General features: G+C 38.3%; 1 protein-coding gene across 1 annotated transcript; it reads left to right on the top strand.

Annotated features, from left to right (window-relative positions):
• The first annotated feature begins 1,760 nt into the window (after positions 1 to 1,760).
• Positions 1,761 to 18,364, top strand: LOC139454142 (uncharacterized). The gene is made up of 4 exons (XM_071235668.1): positions 1,761 to 1,867; positions 6,297 to 6,345; positions 11,672 to 11,839; positions 16,286 to 18,364. Exons 1-4 carry the CDS (start codon positions 1,865 to 1,867, stop codon positions 16,564 to 16,566), a joined length of 501 nt encoding a protein of 166 aa, XP_071091769.1. The 5' UTR covers positions 1,761 to 1,864; the 3' UTR covers positions 16,567 to 18,364.
• The last annotated feature ends 1,662 nt before the right edge of the window (positions 18,365 to 20,026 follow it).

The following is a 20,026-nucleotide window of genomic DNA, read 5'->3' as shown; positions in this document are numbered from 1 at the left end:
ATCAAGTATTTCTTTTTAAATTAGTAAAAAGATTGGACTATGCATAGACTCGTTAGTCCACTCAAAATGTTACTCCATAATACCAGCCTAGTTCAGCAAGGGTGGAAACTGGATTTTTATAGTCAGTTAACTCACTTGCCTCGTGAAGATGCATTTATATATGCTGTACCCTTTTGATGCCATTGTGGAAAATAAATAGACTTACCATCAATTTTCATTTCATTATTATACCAGACAGATTTGCTCATCATACCCTCACCAGATTGTTTAACAATACCACAACAATTCAAATATACTGACCACCATAACACAACATCCTTCCAAAAGTTATTGTTGATGTTTGGAATAATCTTTTCGTTAATATAGGCAGCATCAGCCAGGTAAATTACATCTGCGCTAGCAACATTTTAAAAAAAGAAAGCTGTCCATGTGGAATTGCCATGAACCAGTCTCTTAATCCAGATTAATTTTTGTGCAGCGATAACCATTTCCACCACTGGGACACTGATGCTGCCATATTTAGGATGTAGTGACATAATTTTCCTTTTAACTTTGTCAGGTTTAGATCTCCAGATGAAATGAAAACATTTTGACTGAAACTTTTCTATCAAAATTTTGTGTGGGCTTGGTATACTGCACAACAGGTGATTGATTTTGTGTAACAACAATGATTTTAGTACAACATGTCTACCCATAGGTGTCAATGTTCTCTTTTCCCACATTTTCATTTCCTTTTCTATCTTATCAAACTTGTTTGTATAGTTTAACCATATTTTTTCAAATCAGCATCAAAATCTATGCCTAATAACTTTAACTCAGTTTGTGACCCGTCAAAATTCCAATCCTCACATAACTTATATCTTGGATATTTACCCTATCCATATCAACTTGTTTTTTTCAGCATTTACTTTTAATCCCGAAAACTGGGCAAAACATTTTAAGGTACTCATTGTGGTATAGAGGCTCGTTTCAGATCCATCTGAACTTAATGTGGTATCATCTGCAAATTGTGCAAGCAGAGATGTAATATTACCCATCTGTATATATTTTATTTTGTTATTATTTCTTATCATTATTGCTAAGTAAGTACAAAAGAATAAGATATATGGTGATATCGGATCCCCCTGGCGACAACCCCTTGAAACCTTAAAAAAAGGACTCGCATATCCATTTACCAAAACACTTGATTCAATATTTTCAAAAAAGCTTTTTACCCAATGTTGAATACATGGTCCAAAATTTTTAAAAAATAGTACATTATGCATTAATTTTCTTTCCTCAGAGTCAAATGCTTTTTCAAAATAAATTATTAACAATCAACCTGGTATTTTGTAAGATTCAGTATATTTCATCACATCATAAATCATTCTTGTAACCTCACCTATATATCTACCACCAGAGACCATATAATAATCTATTATATGGTCTCTGCTACCACCAACAAAACCTTTTTGATCCTCATGAATGTTGTTGTTGTTGTTATAATATTCATTGCATAATTTAAGAAGAGCGCAAACTATTAAAACATTATCAAAGTCAGATGTGTTCAAAACATAAATGAGAATTGTCTTCCGATAATTTCATTCCTAAACCCATTCTTAAAATATTTTGTGATTGTGAAATGTGCTGTGGGCTGACGTGGTCTGTATGGGGAGGAGTCGCTTACAATGCATTCCTTTTGTCCAAGCGTTGTCCTGAGCTTCAGAACTTAACCGGAAGCGAGCTAAAAATAACACTAGCGGGAAAACCCAGAACATTTTCCAACTTTCGTTACTGATTTTGTCTTCACGAAAACCCAACATTTAGAAACTAACTTTTCCGACCTCGATACACGTGACATCAGCAATATTTTGATTTTGCAAACATGGTAAGTGATTAATTTTGACACTTTTCCTAAAAATGTCTTTGCACTTGGGACTGTCGGCGTATTTGGAAATGATCATTATGATGTTTAATGTTTATCCTCTTACGTGCCTTATGCCCCCTTTCAAGTTTGAATGAACTTAGAAGCCTTTATAGCTACTCTTCGGGTGGCATCACAGAGGAAAATATCCTACTTGATGATAAAAGCAGATGTATAGATTCAAACATTTACCACAACAAAGTGAATCATTTTCGAAAAACGACAGAACGTGGAGTAGATCTACTAGTACTAGTCAAAACGGATATGACACAAAATGTCCAAACTCATACAGTTTAATTTCGTTTGTAGAAAGGGATCATATGGTTTAGGGTAGCGTTGATATTGTAAACCAACATGTTTTGTCATATTGCTAATCCCAGTACTGACAATAAGTTGTTTTTTAATACCCACAGTAGGGCTGGGACGATTCCAAATTTACTACCCGGGTATACGACCCCCTATTACCCGACCCTACCCGGGTACCCTCTTCAAATCTGAAGAGTAGGGAACAAAATGTCTGATTGGTAATTGTTTTACTTATCGCTGCCCTGGCTAAAACTATTTAGATACATACATCAAACAATCAGATCATGCGTTCACCGAAGTTAACTTAAGCTTTATCTTTACTGAAACATTGGAATGTGTGCATCATCAGAAAGAAATGCGAACATTAGCGACACTGAGCTATAGTAAGTTTTGGTCATTAAACAATATATCACGTGACTAACCAATGGTCCGGGTAGCCCTGTGGATACCCAGGTCTTACTCACGACCCACCCGACCCGAGTACCCGAGTCACCCATCCCAGGTTTCATGGAATCCCCTAATTGAAACCTCGGTCTACATTAAAAACACAGTATGTGTTGGGTATAATTGATATTTATGACATTGTCAGAATTTACTTATTACGCACACAACACAGTGGTAGACAGTAAGATGTACTGGCGCATAGGTAACCACAGTGAGGGTTATCATTACTTTGGTTAGATAACAGATGGGGATTCTCAGTTTTAAGTTATTACTTTATTGGAATCTCTCAGCTTATCAAACCACCTAACAACCAGCATAACAGTACAATCCTCAAATAATCATTTGTAAATTATTTTGGATATAAAAGATAAAACTACATCACATCACACATATTGTCTCTGTATGTCGTTCTGCATTCCGTCTGGCGCATGAACAGAGTGGAATGTTCCTAATGCATGTGTTAATACTGAAATGAATGAGGACATTATAATAAGTATTTATGAAACCCCTTGTTTTTTATTAATTTTATCATGCAAAACTGGCTCCCACAGGAGATATTGCTTGGATTGGATCAGGCGATATCTACACTGTAGATATCGCTGCAATGAAATTACATCACAATGCTTTGCAGACCATTGTGACATCACTGGTTACCATGACGTCACAATCAAATGACATCACTAATGGCTCTGCTGCTGAAGCTGTAAGCAGGGGTGCGTTGCAAAGCGCCAATCGCTTGCAAGCGATGTGCAGCGATTCGCCTTACAACAGTGCGCTAACTTTCAGCCGCTTGCAAGCAAAACAATTGCTGGCTGAGGTCGCTTCGTTCTCAAACCAAAATGGCGGCTTACTTTGACAGCGGAACAAGAATTTCTTGACTGGATCAACTAGGAAATCAGCAAAGGCAGCTAAGTCCCCATCATCCTCAGCCTGCTCTACATCTTCAAAGTAGTCATAAATTCCATCAGCTCGTCATCGAGCCTCTTCTATTACGTTCTTCATTACGTCAAGGCAACCAAGCGCTAATTGCGCCGCCATTTTGGAAGGGTGGGCAAGCGCTTCGAACTGTTGCAGACACCAGAATGAGCGATTAATTTGCTTTCTCTGAGGGATTCGTGGCTTGCAACGCGCCCAGGTACTTTTTACACTGAAGACACTGCTAATTACTGTCTACAAATTGAAAAAGTTGGAAGAATGATGTTGGATGATAAATGAAATCTCACCCGAGTGTCTTTTGATATCAAATATATCAACACTCATTGATATATTTGATATCAAAGACACTCGGGTGAGATTCTCTATTTAACACCCGAATGTTATGCATCATTACTGAAGATCTATATATTGACTACTAGCTGTACTTCAGACATGGTCGTGAAGATCCGGGGTAGAATAGGTCTTCAGCAACCCATTCTTGTCGTAAAAGGCGACTATGCTTGTAGTATGAGGCGACTAACGGGATCGGGTGTTCAGGCTCGCTGACTTGGTTGAAGCATGTCATCGATCCCAATTGCGTGGATCGATGCTTATGATGTCAATCACTGGTTTGTCTGGTCCAGACTCGATTATTTACAGACCGCCGTCATGTAGCTGGAATATTGCTGAGTGCGGCGTAAAACAACAAACCAAACCAAAAAGCTTCAGACAGTCGATAACCCAGGCTGGCTTATCTGCTCGCAAAGACACTGAATAAATCTTTATTATTTCCGCAGATTCCGATTTTACTACTGTTCAAATCCACTTCTGCTGAGAGAGCATGAGATGAAGTAGGATGAAATTGTATTATATGTGGCAAGATGATGAGAGTCCTGTTCAAGTCAGAAATTGTTTTTTTTTAGCTCAGTTAAATTTTATATTTATTACCCCAAAGGATTAAAAACCTTTTGAGGATATATAGGGCAGGGATGTTGCTCAGATTTATTTATCCCCAGCAATGCGTTTTGCAGGGGGTATTAAAGTGAAACTGTCCATGCAATATTTTGTTTCAGGGAGCAGATCTTAAAAAACATATAGTAGTTCATAACCAAACTTGGTACATAGATAGGTCTGGTGGTGAATTTGGTGCCTTTTGAAAGTTCGGGATTTTTAAGAAAGTATTTTTCGAGTCTCCATCACATCAACTTGAATCAATTTTATTTTTTTTTAAATTAGTTAAAATTTGATGTCTATGATTAGAACTTTCCAACACAAAGAGTTATTACTTGAAGATTTCAAATTGAGAAAGCATCTACATTAAGAAGAGTGATGACACAACAAGGTCTACATCCAACTGATGTATTATACTTGTACCCCAAGAAGTACACACATTGTCTTGTTGTGATCACTCTGGAGCCTGTTTTCTGTGTAGAGTCAGACAATGTCATCGGGAGACTTGCACCCAACACACACCAGTTTCTGTGTTGTTGATATAGGCTCATCTGGCTCCAACCCGACCCTAACTGTAGAGTAAAGTTGGACATCTGTGTATAAAGCTCACCCCTAATTTGCAAAAACACTTTCATGATCAGTGAGCCATGAGCATTGATTTAGTATAATACCTTGTCAACTGAGTGCGCTAGTGAGTTGGATTTTATGCTGCTTTTAGCAGTTTTCCAGGAATATCATGTTGGGGGACACCAGGAACGTGCCAATGTGGGAATCAAACCTGTGCCTTTGGCATGATGAGCCAACGCTTTAACCACTTCAACATGATTAATATTTATCAGTGTGTAGACCGTGTCATTATAAACTTGTGTTGAAAAACAAAGTGGATTTGTTATTTACTTTTAGTGGTACTTACAGTAGCTTTTACAATATTTCACTAGCCCTTTCAATATCAAAACACATTGGCCTTTTTATAGTAATATATTTATGTATGGCTTCAACATGTGCCTTGAAGTGTTGTTTTTGTGATGGAAAGAATTGATTTATTCCTGTTTATATGCTTGAAGAAAATTGTCTTCGAACATAGCCAAGAAAAAACAAATGTTCTAGTTATACATACATTCTTTATGTTCTTCATGATCTTACCCTGACATTCATGTATTGTGTTATGAATGTAGTGATACTGAAAGTAGTTCCGGCAGAAGGTGTTATTTTGCTCAAGTGAAATACTGATTTCAATTTTTCAGATTAATATGGTATTTCATCAGTAGATAATAACATTTTTACAAGAAGTAAAATGTGAATGTTGCTTTTTGTGTGGTGTTTAAGAAGTACCGTATTCGACGTAAAAAGCGCCCAGGGCGCTCTCAACATTAGAAATAGGGGGCCCTTATTAGAATATTATTTTGGTGGAAAAAAGAGAGTTGAAAAATAAATTTCGTGGTTTATGCTGACACACTGAAATGTTTATTTGCAACAGATACATTTTTCCAGAATTTAATTGCCCATAATTAAGAATGCATATATAACACACGAGTGGGTATTATACGCGAATTAATAAGTCTTGCGTACATTAATCAATCGGAGGGAGTGCTAATTAGGATTGTTCACTAGCCAATATATTAGCAAATATCGCCATGGGCGCTTATTAGAGCGGGGCGCTTATTACGTCGAATACGGTAATAGTAATTATGACAATGGTACGTGATGAATGGTAAGCTGAACACTGCCATGTTGTATCGTTATGTAATTGGTAATGATGTCCCATGTAATGTTGCAGAGTTATCGAGGCGGTGCCCGAGGGGGTCCTCCTGGATCAAACCCAGTTGGTACGTGGAGTTCTTATTGGCCTTTGGTAGTTCACCTGGATTGTATGGCCAAGTACAATATTTCAGTGCACAGACAATAAATTAGTAACAGCTAGTATAAAGGAATCTATACCACTCTGGAGAATACCTTAACAGATATATGTCTAGTGGCATTTCACAGTCAATATCTAGTCAGCAGTGAGTGGATCACTTCATGTCACTCCTGTCTGTTGAACCAGTCAGAGTATTTGCTTCTGATTTTGATGATGATTTGCTTCCTTCTACACAAAGACCCACTGGAGAACTTAATCAACCAATCACTGATCAGGAACTTTTATCTAATATACTAAATGCTGCAAATAACAAATCACCAGAACCAGATGGTGTGGTACCATATCTTGCTCACCTTTTTAATCACACTCTTGATAGTGGTAGATTCCCCAGTTGCTATTTCTCTCAATCAGTGGAAAGTATTTACGTCTATTTTGAACAACCATCTGCTGAATTGGCATGAGAATCATAATATTATTAATGAACAACAACCAGGTTTTATGGCTCATCTCTCCACTGTTGATAATTTTGTTTCAATACAGGATATAGTTCAAATATACATTGGTAAGAAGAGAGGCAGATTTTACTGCCTCTTCATTGACTTTTCCAAGGCATTTGCCAGTTCACATGCACAACATTTACTCACATAAGTAATTTTGCACATGTGTAACTATACATACGTGTATATAAGTAAATTTACTCTGCACTCACATGGAAATTAACTAATACCCTGTTCACATGCGCCTCTGTACATATGTGTGTATATATGCTGATTGTGTAGAAATACATAGGTGGGTATACTTGTCATGTAAACGTGTTTACTCATGTGTGTATATTTACACCAGGAACACATTTACATCATGTCTGGAGCAGGTGCAAATGTAAATGTAAATTTGCACTATGTGTTTATGTTGCAATATGAACATTTATGTCAAAACATTGAGAGAATGATCTAATTAATATCTGTTCTTTTGCCAACACTAAACAAATTGTCAACAGTTGCCAACCTTTTTGAGCGGACAGTGTTTTCTTTTGGTTTCAAAAAGTCAAAACTTTGTAAACAAATTAAATAATACACATGTTGCTTCATGCGAACATTTTCGGTGAAGTTACTCTCTTCTCATTCAACTTTGATTGGAAAACAACCTGTTTTGTTTTGAAAGTCATGAACAGACTGACGAAGATGTGTGTCTTACACAATTTACATACTATATTTATGTATGTGTGTATAGAGGCGCATGTGGAACAGGTATTAGTGGTTTACATGTAACATTGGCACCTGTTAAGGATGTGTTTAAGTCCACACATATTTATTATCCCCCGCCACGAAGTGGAAGGGGGATATAGGAATGGGTGCTGTCCGTCTGTCTGGCCGTCCTTCCATCCGGCCGGCCGTCAGATTTCGTTTCCGGAGCAGATCTTGAAAACCGTACCATATTTCTTCACCAAAGTTAACACATAGATAGATCTAGTGGTGAACTGGTGCCTTTTGATAGTTTGGGATTTTAAAAAAATTATTTTTCGAGGTTCCATGGCAACAACTTTGATTTAGACTGAAAATGGCGGTAGTCCTCGTTCCCGGAGCAGATCTTGAAAACCGTACCATATTTCTTCACCATATTTTGCACATTGATGGGTCTGAACCGATGCCTTTTGATGGTTTTGGAAAAAAATTTAAAGTTATTTTTCGAGTTTCCATGGCAACGACTTTGATCTAGACTGAAAATGGCGGTAGTCCTTGTTTCCGGAGCAGATCTTGAAAAACGTACCATATTTCTTTACAAAAAGGCCCAGTGAACATAGTGCACAGGAGCTTATGCATTGCACACACCCGACATGTCATATTGGCGGGGCATGTGAGTATTTCATGCTTGTTATACATGTATTTATATACAAGTTATGTACCCTTATGGCAAGAGAGGGTGGCCAAGATATTACTGTTATCTCGTCTATGTGTAGGATAAAACATGTCAAAGGGTTTAAAATCTCATAAACCGATCACTTATAAACCGAAAAAAGAAACTTTAAACAACATTTAGCAACATTAGGATGTTTCAAACATACCTTCCATGAACCTTAGGAAACGGGCGTAAAATAGCTGTTGCTGGCGGACAGTGCTTGAAAAAGAAATTCTTAAAAACATTGTGATTTATTGGCGCCTCTGTAGCTTGGCGGTATACTCAGTGGGCTACAGATTCAAAGGTTGCGTTTTCGATTCGCAGGAATATAAATATATCATGTGTCATTTGATTTTACATGTCATTATATTACATGTTCAAATGCAAAATAAATTTCCAGTGAGAAACATTCATATATTTCAATAAAAACAGAAGTTATATGAATAAAAATTCTTGGGATGTTATTTAAAATCCTGGCGATATTATAACATTATATTGCAAATATCCCTGTTTATAAGATTTAACCTGACTGGAGTACAATAGGATGATATAACTTGAGGTTGATAATTATGATTTGTGTTCTCTCATGTTTGCTGATGATATCTCAGAAATATCTGACACCAGTACACAAGTGCAGAGCAAGATAACTTACTAGAAAGTTTTTGTAAACATACTGGCATGAAAGTAGAAAAGTGGTCCCTTAAGGTCGTATGAAAAGTGGTTTTATGATGGTACATCTATAGAAACAGTATCTTTCTATAAATACCTGGGACTTGTATTCACAATAGGCAACACTTTTTGTTTATAATTATGAAAGGAGACTTCGTACCATCAGTTGTCCAGATCCATTTGACATATTTTAAATGAATTTTATTTTACCGTCACCAATTTGGTGTTGCACCGTGTAAACACAAAATGGCGACATGTGCTGGAGTTACACACACGACCAGTCATCGTAGAAAAAAACAACGCAAGATAAACATATTTTTTATTATTAACGTTTGTGCGCGCACTTGTGATGTGTTTCATTCCAGGTCGCCTTATACACGGAGTATATGATTTTGGGTTGATTTCGAAGGCGTGTACAGGGGGGTCGTCTTATACGTGGGGTCGCCTTATACACAGCGATATACGGTATGATAAAACCTGTCCAATGTTGTGGTTCTGAAATATGGGGCACCACATATTGTAATACTATTTTAATCTGATCATATTAAGTTATTGTAAATCTAGTTTAAAGGTTGGTGGATCAATATGTAATAATATGGTTTAAGGGAATGTGGAAGAATGCCTTTGCAATTTGTATATTTGCAAAGTCAATTAAGTATTGGTGCAGACTATCACATTCAGCAAACAATGGGTATCAAAACAATGTTATATTATGTTAAAACTTTGGATGGTGTAGGCCATAATACCAGGGCAACACCAATAAGAGATACCGTATTCGACGTAATAAGCGCCCCGCTCTAATAAGCGCCCACGGCGATATTTATTAATATATTGGCTTGTGAACAATCCCAATTAGCACCCCTTCCGATTGATCAATGTACACAAGACTTATTTATTCGTGTATAATACGCACTCATGTGTTATATGCACCCTTAATTATGGGCAATAAATTCTGGAAAAATATATCTGTCGTATATAAACATTTCAGGCTGTCAGCATAAACCACGAAATTTATCTTTCAACTCTGTTTTTTTCCACCAAAATAAGAGTCCCTATTTCAAATTTTGAGAGCGCCCTGGGCGCTTATTACGTCGAATACGGTATTCTGTTTAGATTTGGATTTGGATGTGTCTGGATTAGTCAGGAAATAGGAAAACTAGCAGCCTTCATTGCACTTTTTAAGCAAAGAGTTGTTTATTTGCCTCTTTCAATAAAGGTAGACACTTGTTCACTATCAATTTATGAACTTTGCAAAACGTACGTAATAGCTATTGGCGATTTCATCTGGGGATTATATATTATAGCTGTGAATTACATATATTTTTAGATATCTACATGTAAAGATTGTGGAGTTTATGAAGAACAATAAACTTTGAACATTCAATTGAAAACTTATTATCGGAAGTAGTAACATGCATAACATTTTTTTTAATAATGACAACATTGGTGTATAATAATAACATTATTGATAATTTATAACAATAATGGCTCTAGTCGTGGCAACTTCCAAACTTTCGGGAAGTTGTAATCTATCGGACCGTCATTTAGGCGATGTTTCTGACAGATCACGATCTGAAAAATACTATCATGAAAGTGTATCCCTTGGATAAGCCGACCACTTTCATCAGAATCTTTTTTCTGGTCCTCAAAATTCGGCTTATACGCAGTCATATACAGTACATGATAATCTCTTTCAGTAATGGCAAACCGCCTTACATGCAAATCAGAAGTGTTTTTTTTCAACTTTTAATATTGAAAAGTATTCAAGCATAGGTGTCCTTCCTCAACATTTGAGAGTATCCTATTCCAGATTAGATGTTGCAATTTCAAGCTTGCTGATGAGACTGATATTAAAACATAATTTATTATGAAAGATGTTGTATGTCATGCAAGTTTAAAGGCTATTTTGCTGTTGAAGATGAATTGCACATCATCTATGTATGAGACTCCTACTCTAAATTGAGAAACAAACCCATGAAGCTCTGGGTTAGAATTGGTCTATAGCAACCCATGCTTAAGAGTCGACTAACAGGATTGGGTCAACAGGCTCGCTGACTTAGTTGATGCATGTCATCGTATCCCAATGGCATGGATCGATGCTCACGATGTCAATGACTGGATTGTCTAGCCCAGTCTCAATTATTTACAGCCCGCCGTCATATAGGTGGAATATCGCTGAGTGTGGTGTTAAGCAACAAAGAAATAAAGAATTGAGAAACAAGTTCATTGTAATATATTTTAGTAAATATCAGACAGAGGAAGACCATTGATGTTATCACAAATGTCAGTCTATCATGTATCATGTAAATATAAAAAGAAACACCAAATTGTAATCTTTTCAAATTGTAATTGTATGTAATTTTGAGCCAGCGGCCTCACGAAAATAAAACTGTCTGTCTGTCTGTCTGTCTGTCTGTCTGTTCAAGTGAACTTATGGTTTGGTGTGCTTTTTATGTGTTTATCAACTTTTCAGAAACCTTGATGCTTCTCATGTTTATGTTGTTTATGCCATTTGGATAAAAAATGTTTTCTTTTTATGAAAACATGGCAAGATGTAATTGGGAACAATCTTCTGCTTAGAAAGCATGACATCTAGCAAGATGAAATGTGGGTATGATGTGTAGCATGATAATGAGAGTCCTAAACAAGTTTTAAAGGGAAACAATGTCACACCTCATCCCTTCAGCAGTCTTGTACATCAAACATTATCTTGCAGTGTTAATTTTCAGGGTTCACCTTTGTGTCCAATGATCAGGACTGCAGTGGGATACAGATAGGCAGAGGTAACACGGTGAACGTGATGAACGTACCAGGCAGAATGCAGACAAGAAGTCAAGCACGGGGAGCACCAGGGCCACCAAAAGTGAAAGTGAAGCCCTGTAAACGACCTCTGTCCAGTTAGTATCCAGCAGGGGGATTACTTGGGCATGTAACTGAGACACTGGGCCCCGTCTCATAAAGCGATCTTAGTGCTAGGTTGATCGTAAGCCAATGATAAAGTATGGGAGTTACGACCAACTTAGCACTAAGATCTCTTTGTGGAACAGGACCCAGGGTAGTTCATATTCTGGTTATGGGATAGGGAAGCTGGAATTGTGTTAATAGACACTGTTTCCAAATATACATTTGTTCCCATTCAAAGGAGGAGCCAAAATAATATATATAAAATATTTTAAATTCCCATTTTTATCAGAACACCCAGCGTGTTCAGTGAACAAAGTTTGTTTTGACGAACCCAAGGCAAAATTGTTTCTAGCCATATTTTCTATGATTAGTTTGTTTTTTTAATAACACGCAGGAATGACAATTAACCAGTCCTATGGCTGAAGCTATTGCCTAATGTGTCAGTAAGTCTGTTGTGTCCTAAATATGTGACAAATGGCCAGTGTAAGATTTTCGGGTGAGCTTTTTAATAGATTATGTATTTAACATGTTTAATGTCCCAAATGAACAGTTTATACAAGGAACAAACTAGTCATTGGAACATCTTCAAAAGTTTTGATGTTGAATAATGATTACAGTAGAATATGGTCCTAAGAGGCATACATACATAGAACTGTAAATGACCTTTTTAAACAAATTATCAGCTAAAGAAAACTGATTTGATACATGAGGCAAACATAATCAGTGTCAATCTATCAATCCTACTCATCAGCGGTGAATCAAACAATGTCGGTCACCATCAGCTGTGAATCAAACACTCAGTCAACATCACGCAGTGAATCAAACAGTCAGTCACCATCGGCAGTGAATCAAACAGTCAGTCACCATCGGCAGTGAATCAAACACTCAGTCATCATCAGCAGTGAATCAAACAGTCAGTCAACATCACGCAGTGAATCAAACAGTCAGTCAACATCACGCAGTGAATCAAACAATCAGTCAACATCACGCAGTGAATAAAACAGTCAGTCAACATCACGCAGTGAATCAAACAGTCAGTCAACATCACGCAGTGAATCAAACACTCAGTCAACATCAGCAGTGAATCAAACAGTCAGTCAACATCACGCAGTGAATCAAACAGTCAGTCAACATCACGCAGTGAATCAAACACTCAGTCAACATCACGCAGTGAATCAAACACTCAGTCAACATCACGCAGTGAATCAAACACTCAGTCAACATCACGCAGTGAATCAAACACTCAGTCAACATCACGCAGTGAATCAAACAGTCAGTCAACATCACGCAGTGAATCAAACAGTCAGTCAACATCACGCAGTGAATCAAACAATCAGTCAACATCACGCAGTGAATAAAACAGTCAGTCAACATCACGCAGTGAATCAAACACTCAGTCAACATCACGCAGTGAATCAAACACTCAGTCAACATCAGCAGTGAATCAAACAGTCAGTCAACATCACGCAGTGAATCAAACAGTCAGTCAACATCACGCAGTGAATCAAACACTCAGTCAACATCACGCAGTGAATCAAACACTCAGTCAACATCACGCAGTGAATCAAACACTCAGTCAACATCACGCAGTGAATCAAACACTCAGTCAACATCACGCAGTGAATCAAACACTCAGTCAACATCACGCAGTGAATCAAACAGTCAGTCAACATCACGCAGTGAATCAAACAGTCAGTCAACATCACGCAGTGAATCAAACAATCAGTCAACATCACGCAGTGAATCAAACACTCAGTCAACATCAGCAGTGAATCAAACAGTCAGTCAACATCACGCAGTGAATCAAACACTCAGTCAACATCACGCAGTGAATCAAACAGTCAGTCAAGATCACGCAGTGAATCAAACACTCAGTCAACATCACGCAGTGAATCAAACAGTCAGTCATCATCAGCAGTGAATCAAACAGTCAGTCACCATCGGCAGTGAATCAAACAGTCAGTCAACATCACGCAGTGAATCAAACAGTCAGTCAACATCACGCAGTGAATCAAACACTCAGTCACCATCACGCAGTGAATCAAACAGTCAGTCAACATCACGCAGTGAATCAAACAGTCAGTCAACATCACGCAGTGAATCAAACAATCAGTCAACATCACGCAGTGAATCAAACAGTCAGTCAACATCACGCAGTGAATCAAACAGTCAGTCACCATCACGCAGTGAATCAAACAGTCAGTCAACATCACGCAGTGAATCAAACAATCAGTCAACATCACGCAGTGAATCAAACAGTCAGTCACCATCACGCAGTGAATCAAACACTCAGTCAACATCACGCAGTGAATCAAACAGTCAGTCACCATTGTTATGTGTTGATTCCTAAATTGAAACAATATGTTAATCCAGAAATCTGTACATAAAAGAACTTAGTTTGAAACCAACAAACAACCAACAAGTGGTATGCAATCACAATCAACAAATGTATTACAAAATTCACTAAGTTTACAAATCAATACAAATTACTGTACAGCAATTACAATGGCAGTAAACAGTAGAGTGGTAGTACAATATTCAATGCAATAAATAATATGATGGCAGTGGTCACTATCAAATGCAAAAATACAGTGACGATAACAAAACTCAGTGCTTCCAAGATGGCCTTGACAGGGAATCAGGGATGATGAGTAAGCCTCACTTGAAAGTTGGTTCCAAAGCAATGAAAATGTGTGTGAGTCGAAATGTGTGAGAGATAATGTGTGAGACATATGCAAACACTCAATATATACAGTCGATATTCATTTTGTGCTCTAGGCCATCGACCCATTTTACATTTAGATAGTCAGGTCCTCAATGGACATTAAATATATACAGTCCAACTTGCTTCCAGAACACCGCAGAATATTCCATATCAGTCCAGGGTAGTCTGGTAGTTTACACACCACACTAGTATCTTAGTATAGGATCTCCCTGATGACTGCTTAGATCAAATGGCACTACATTCCAGACAACTTATCACTGCCCAAATACAATGCAATGAGCTCTACCGAATCTCCACAGAAACAATGTAACAGTTTCACAATCATTGTTAAACAATAAAATACATTACCATAAAACACCATCAGAAGTGAATCAAATATAATTACACACAGTCAAGCTTTCGGCCTCCCGGCCTTCATCAGGCACATTTTGTTGGTTTTGTACTACATCATTCGAGTTCCTTTTTCAACCATTGCTGTAACTGACTTGAGCTATGACTTCATTACTAACATTGACTTCATAGCTATTGTAGATAGTGACATCGTGATAAGTTTGACGTCATGGCAACTCCTGTCCCTGTACAAGCAGTTCTTCACATGCTGAGGGAAGGGATGTCTTCCTATTAAGGCCTTTTGGGTGTTCTATCCCGAGTCGTTCTCTCCTCCTGTTTTCTATTATCTATCTAGAAGTTCTACCTGTCTCACATATCCTTTCAATTATCAGGACAAAAACGTCCCTGGGTGTTTGTTATAACCACGTTTTACTTTTATTTTAATCAGCATCAGGCTTTGGAGTTTGTTATACGGTAACCATGTTTCACTGTTATCTTACTCAGGGTCGGAAAGTCGCTTGGAGTTTGTTGTAATCGTGTTTTCCTGTAATCCTTCAAGAGTCGGAAAGTCCCTCAGAGTTTGTTATAACCATGTTTTCCTGTAATCCTTCAAGAGTAGGAAAGTCCCTTGGAGTTTGTTATAACCGCTTTTTCCTGTAATCCTTCAAGAGTTGGAAAGTCCCTTGGAGTTTGTTATAACCATGTTTTCCTGTAATCCTTCAAGAGTAGGAAAGTCCCTTGAATTTTGTTATAACCATGTTTTCCTGTAATCCTTCAAGAGTAGGAAAATCCCTTGAAGTTTGTTGTAACCATGTTTTCCTGTAATCCTTCAAGAGTCGGAAAGTCCCTTGGAGTTTGTTATAACCATATTTTCCTGTAATCCTTCAAGAGTAGGAAAGTCCCTTGGAGTTTGTTATAACTGTTTTTTCCTGTAATCCTTCAAAAGTCGGAAAGTCCCTTGGAGTTTGTTATAACCGCGTTTTCCTGTAATCCTTCAAGAGTCGGAAAGTCCCTTGGAGTTTATTATAACCATGTTTTCCCGTAATCCTTCAAGAGTCGGAAAGTCCCTTGGAGTTTGTTATAACCATGTTTTCCTGTAACCCTTCAAGAGTAGGAAAGTCCCTTGGAGTTTGTTATAACCATGTTTTCCTGTAATCCTTCAAGAGTCGGAAAGTCCCTTGGAGTTTGTTATAACCATGTTTTCCTGTAATCCTTCAAGAGTCGGAAAGTCCCTTGGAGTTTGTTATAACCGTGTTTTCCTGTAATCCTTCAAGAGTCGGAAAGTCCCTTGGAGTTTGTTATAACAATGTTTTCCTGTAATCCTTCAAGAGTCGGAAAGTCCCTTGGAGTTTGTTATAACCATGTTTTCCTGTAATCCTTGCAGAGTCGGAAAATGAGCCCACGATGGACCAGATGGACAGAGTGTGCAAAAAACTGACTAAGTACAATGACACGGCATGGAAGGACCTAGGGACCAAGCTAGGCCTGACCACTGGGGAACTGGAGACTATCCACCATGACCACCGCGTAGCAGGGGAGTACGAGCTGAGCTACCAGACTCTATTGATGTGGAAAAGACGCCAGCCCACCCCTCCACAAGTCAAGGTTTTAGCTAAAGCACTCTGTGATATTGGTAGAGGAGACCTCTCTGACACTTTGACATAATCAGGATTTGTACCTGGAAAAGCAAATGTTTATTCATTTTTCACTGAGCCAAAGGATGTAACATTTTTTTAATGTTTATCCTTTGTCGAAAGTCCATTGATAGGTGTGTAATTTTCCAAGTGTGATGGAAATGGGGCCTTGCCATCTTCACAATGAATTTTGTCGCTTTCAAAAGGATTAATCTATTATACAATACTGAACTTGATTTAAATTTCAAAACAGAACTGACCAGCAACTGATTTTGTTTAAATTTCATAACCCTGAGGGTTGCGTAGTACAAAGTGATCTTAACGCTGAGGTTATCGTAACTCTCATACCTCCCATACGTAGTGCTAAGGTGATCGTAACTCACTACCATCATAACTCCCATTCGAAGCACTAAGATGATCATAACTTTACCAAGTTTTCCTATAATAATTAGATCCACATCAAGTGCTTTTATGGGTTATCATGGTGTAATATTAATGCATCATGATAACTCATAAAAGCACTTGATGTGGATCTGATTATTATAGGAAAACTTAGTATAAATGTCATATCATGATAACTCCCTTACCTCCCACACATATAGCGCTAAGGTGATCATAACTCCCTACCTCCCATCCGTAGTGCTAAGGTGATCATAACCTTGATTTGTCAACATTTAGGCTTGTGTAGCGGCCATAAACTTTCTGAGTCTGTTATGGGATCGAACCCTCTGATCCGAGGTCAGATGCCTTGTCCACATGACCAAAGGGTATAACCCCATCAGCAAGCTGACAAGGTAAGGATGTCATCTGTGAGATGACTCTACGACCTGCTACATACTCCCCCGTCAACAGAAGGTATGTCCCAGGCCGCATTGTAGGATACTGAGGCTTATTTTGCTCAAATGTAATATTAACTTGCTCAGACCCATGTTGGGCGCCAATGTAGCGGCCACAAATTTCCGAGTCCTGGGGATTCAATACACGGACCTTCTGATCCGAGGTGGGACGCTTTGTCCACATGAAAAAAGAGGTTAACCCCTTCAGCATGCTGACAAGGTGAGGATGTCATCTGTGGGATGACTCCATGCCCTGCTACACTTCTATAGCATCCTCCAACTCCCCGAACCCTCTAACTTTTGGCCTTCAGCAGCTTGTTGCAGACTTGGCTCCGGTCTGTGATCTCATGAAGATGAACTGGTAAATATCCAGTGGCAACATTACACTGTTTGCTTTTCGTGTTCTGAATACGAGTTATTTGTTTCCCATTGTTTGAATCCCCAGGGACCATATCTGTATAGGGTCTCCGGAATCCCTAATGCTTACAAATGGTCAACTGTGGTCAGTTCCGCATAATCATTGTAAAGATCTTATAGATCTATCATCCATAAAAACCCATTCTGTCTATTTTCCAAAAATAACAAACATGAAGATCATCATAATTTTTGTAAAATTAATTGATATCAGCCTGTGATAGTGTTTGAGTCCCTATCTGTTTGCTTGGGTCATTAAATGACAGCCGGCACATTAGTTCTGTATGTATTTGTAGCTCACATGGATTTGTAGAGGTTGAACATAACCTTGCTTGAAAAGGTTTGTCAGTGTTCCCGTTTAGGTTTAGACCAGTAATTCATGTGACTGTCAGTCCCTGTTGACCTTATAGAGTACATTATAAATCGTTGTTGTTGAACAAAATATCGGTGATATTCATAAAGTACATTTTTCTAACAAATTCAGCTTGTCTGTTACCATCAGGGTTTCCCCTTGTCTATTTCTAGGTTAAATATCCATTTGTAGCGACTTCGTCTTAAAATATGTTAAAAAAAGAAGAGAAACTTATAGATCTAACTCAGTTACTTCAAGATGACATCTTTGCACTGAACATGATGTTGAAAGAATTAAAACCAAATTATTTCCATGCGTTTTATATTTGTTGAAAGTTGGGACTGGCGAAAATTAGGGGAGACTGGTAATTTTTAGAGTTGCCAGTCCACAAGGACTGGCAGTTTCAAAAGCCAGCAGGAACACTGTTTGTGCATGGTGAGGTTAATGTCCAGGTGCATCAGGTCAGTTGTCCACTGTTTGTAGACTGGAATGTATTGTGTCCCTATCTCTATCACTTCCACCGCTAACCTATCACATCATGTCTAGCCCATGAGAGAACTTTGATTGGACGGCTAGTTCTAGCATCATGTCATAATGAAGCGACTTAAAGGTAGCAAATAAGCTCAGGGTATTTATCATCACAGAATTGAGATATAATACAGCTGGAGTTGTGAGACCTTCCTTTTTGTATACATGTAGTCAAACTGCATGACATTGTATATTGTCAAATTGTTCATGTGCCATAAGTGGTATGCACATTTTGTAACTCTGCCTCCATCCATGAAGATTAGCTCCCTTTCCTTGTCTCATCCATGGCAGTTCAATAAACACCGGTTCCAATGCTCGATGGTTGAGGGACCTCCGTGGTCAGTACTGGCGATGTACGTACTTAGCATCATTTTTCAAGGGTCACCTAGGTATGTAGTGTCAAACATGAACATGTGCCAACAAGCGTCCATAATTCTGAGCATGTTGAAACTGTGATTAACAGTTGAAGAACGCATTGTTTTATGCCTGTGTCACAGTGATAGGATGCTTTCATGAAACCGGAATAATGGACGACTATTAAAAACAAGGAAAAATGCAAGATTGAAGGTGATGAAAAAAGTTACGCAAAGCACAATCCTGTATTCTAATGTCTATTTGAAAGAGTTAAGTTCCAAGATATACCCTGATTTTGTTTCTAGGTTTGTCAGCACCATACCCGTGCTCGTGGGTTTCACGGAAGTGGTAAAAGTCTGAGACCTGCATCACTTCAGGCTTTCCTCCCACATTAAGCTGACACGCTGTGATATAACTGGAATACTGTTAAAAGCGGTGTTAAACCCAACTCACTCACTAACTCTGGTTGTCTCACTTCTCAAGGTAATTGAAAGGACGCAGGTGCCAAGTGGCCTCTGGATAGGAACTTGCCTGCCTTGCAAAGTAGCATCCCTAAGCAGTGTCAGGATCTGGTCTGATCTCAGCTGACATCCCATGATATTACTGATATTTTTCAAAGAGACATTAACCCAAATGGTCCAGTTTCTGATGTCAGTAAGCATAGGAAGCATTGATATATGTGTTAAAGACTTCTTGACCGGTGGAATCAGTATTTGTTTTGTTATATTGTGTAATTCTTAGCTTTAAAAGTACATGCATAAAAATGCTTTAACAAAGTACCGATTGTTAATTTCTAGCTGGAATATTGTTGCATCCAATTGGGAGTGTAATTCTGACTTTGTTTCTGATGTCAATACTCAAATGAAGTGGGAATGGGGGCCCAGTCATCCAAGGCACCACATTTTGCGGTGCAGAGTTGCAGCCCTTGGTCAGGCCAGAAATATGATTGTGGGTTCGAATCCCAGTTTACCCCGCCGATTATGTCTCCAGATTTGTCAGCACTATGC

This window comes from Haliotis cracherodii, unplaced genomic scaffold, assembly GCF_022045235.1.
Source record: "Haliotis cracherodii isolate W230 unplaced genomic scaffold, xgHalCrac1.p SCAF_10, whole genome shotgun sequence".
In the NCBI taxonomy this organism is placed as follows: Eukaryota; Metazoa; Mollusca; class Gastropoda; order Lepetellida; family Haliotidae; genus Haliotis; species Haliotis cracherodii.
This window is presented reverse-complemented; position numbering and strand designations above follow the sequence as displayed.

Excerpts from the sequence above, each read along its gene's own strand:
- LOC139454142 (XM_071235668.1), top strand. Across the intron at positions 6,346-11,671 it reads TCCTGGATCAAACCCAGTTG|GGTTCACCTTTGTGTCCAAT; the intron begins GTACGTGGAGTT and ends GTTAATTTTCAG. Across the intron at positions 11,840-16,285 it reads CTGTAAACGACCTCTGTCCA|AGTCGGAAAATGAGCCCACG; the intron begins GTTAGTATCCAG and ends TAATCCTTGCAG.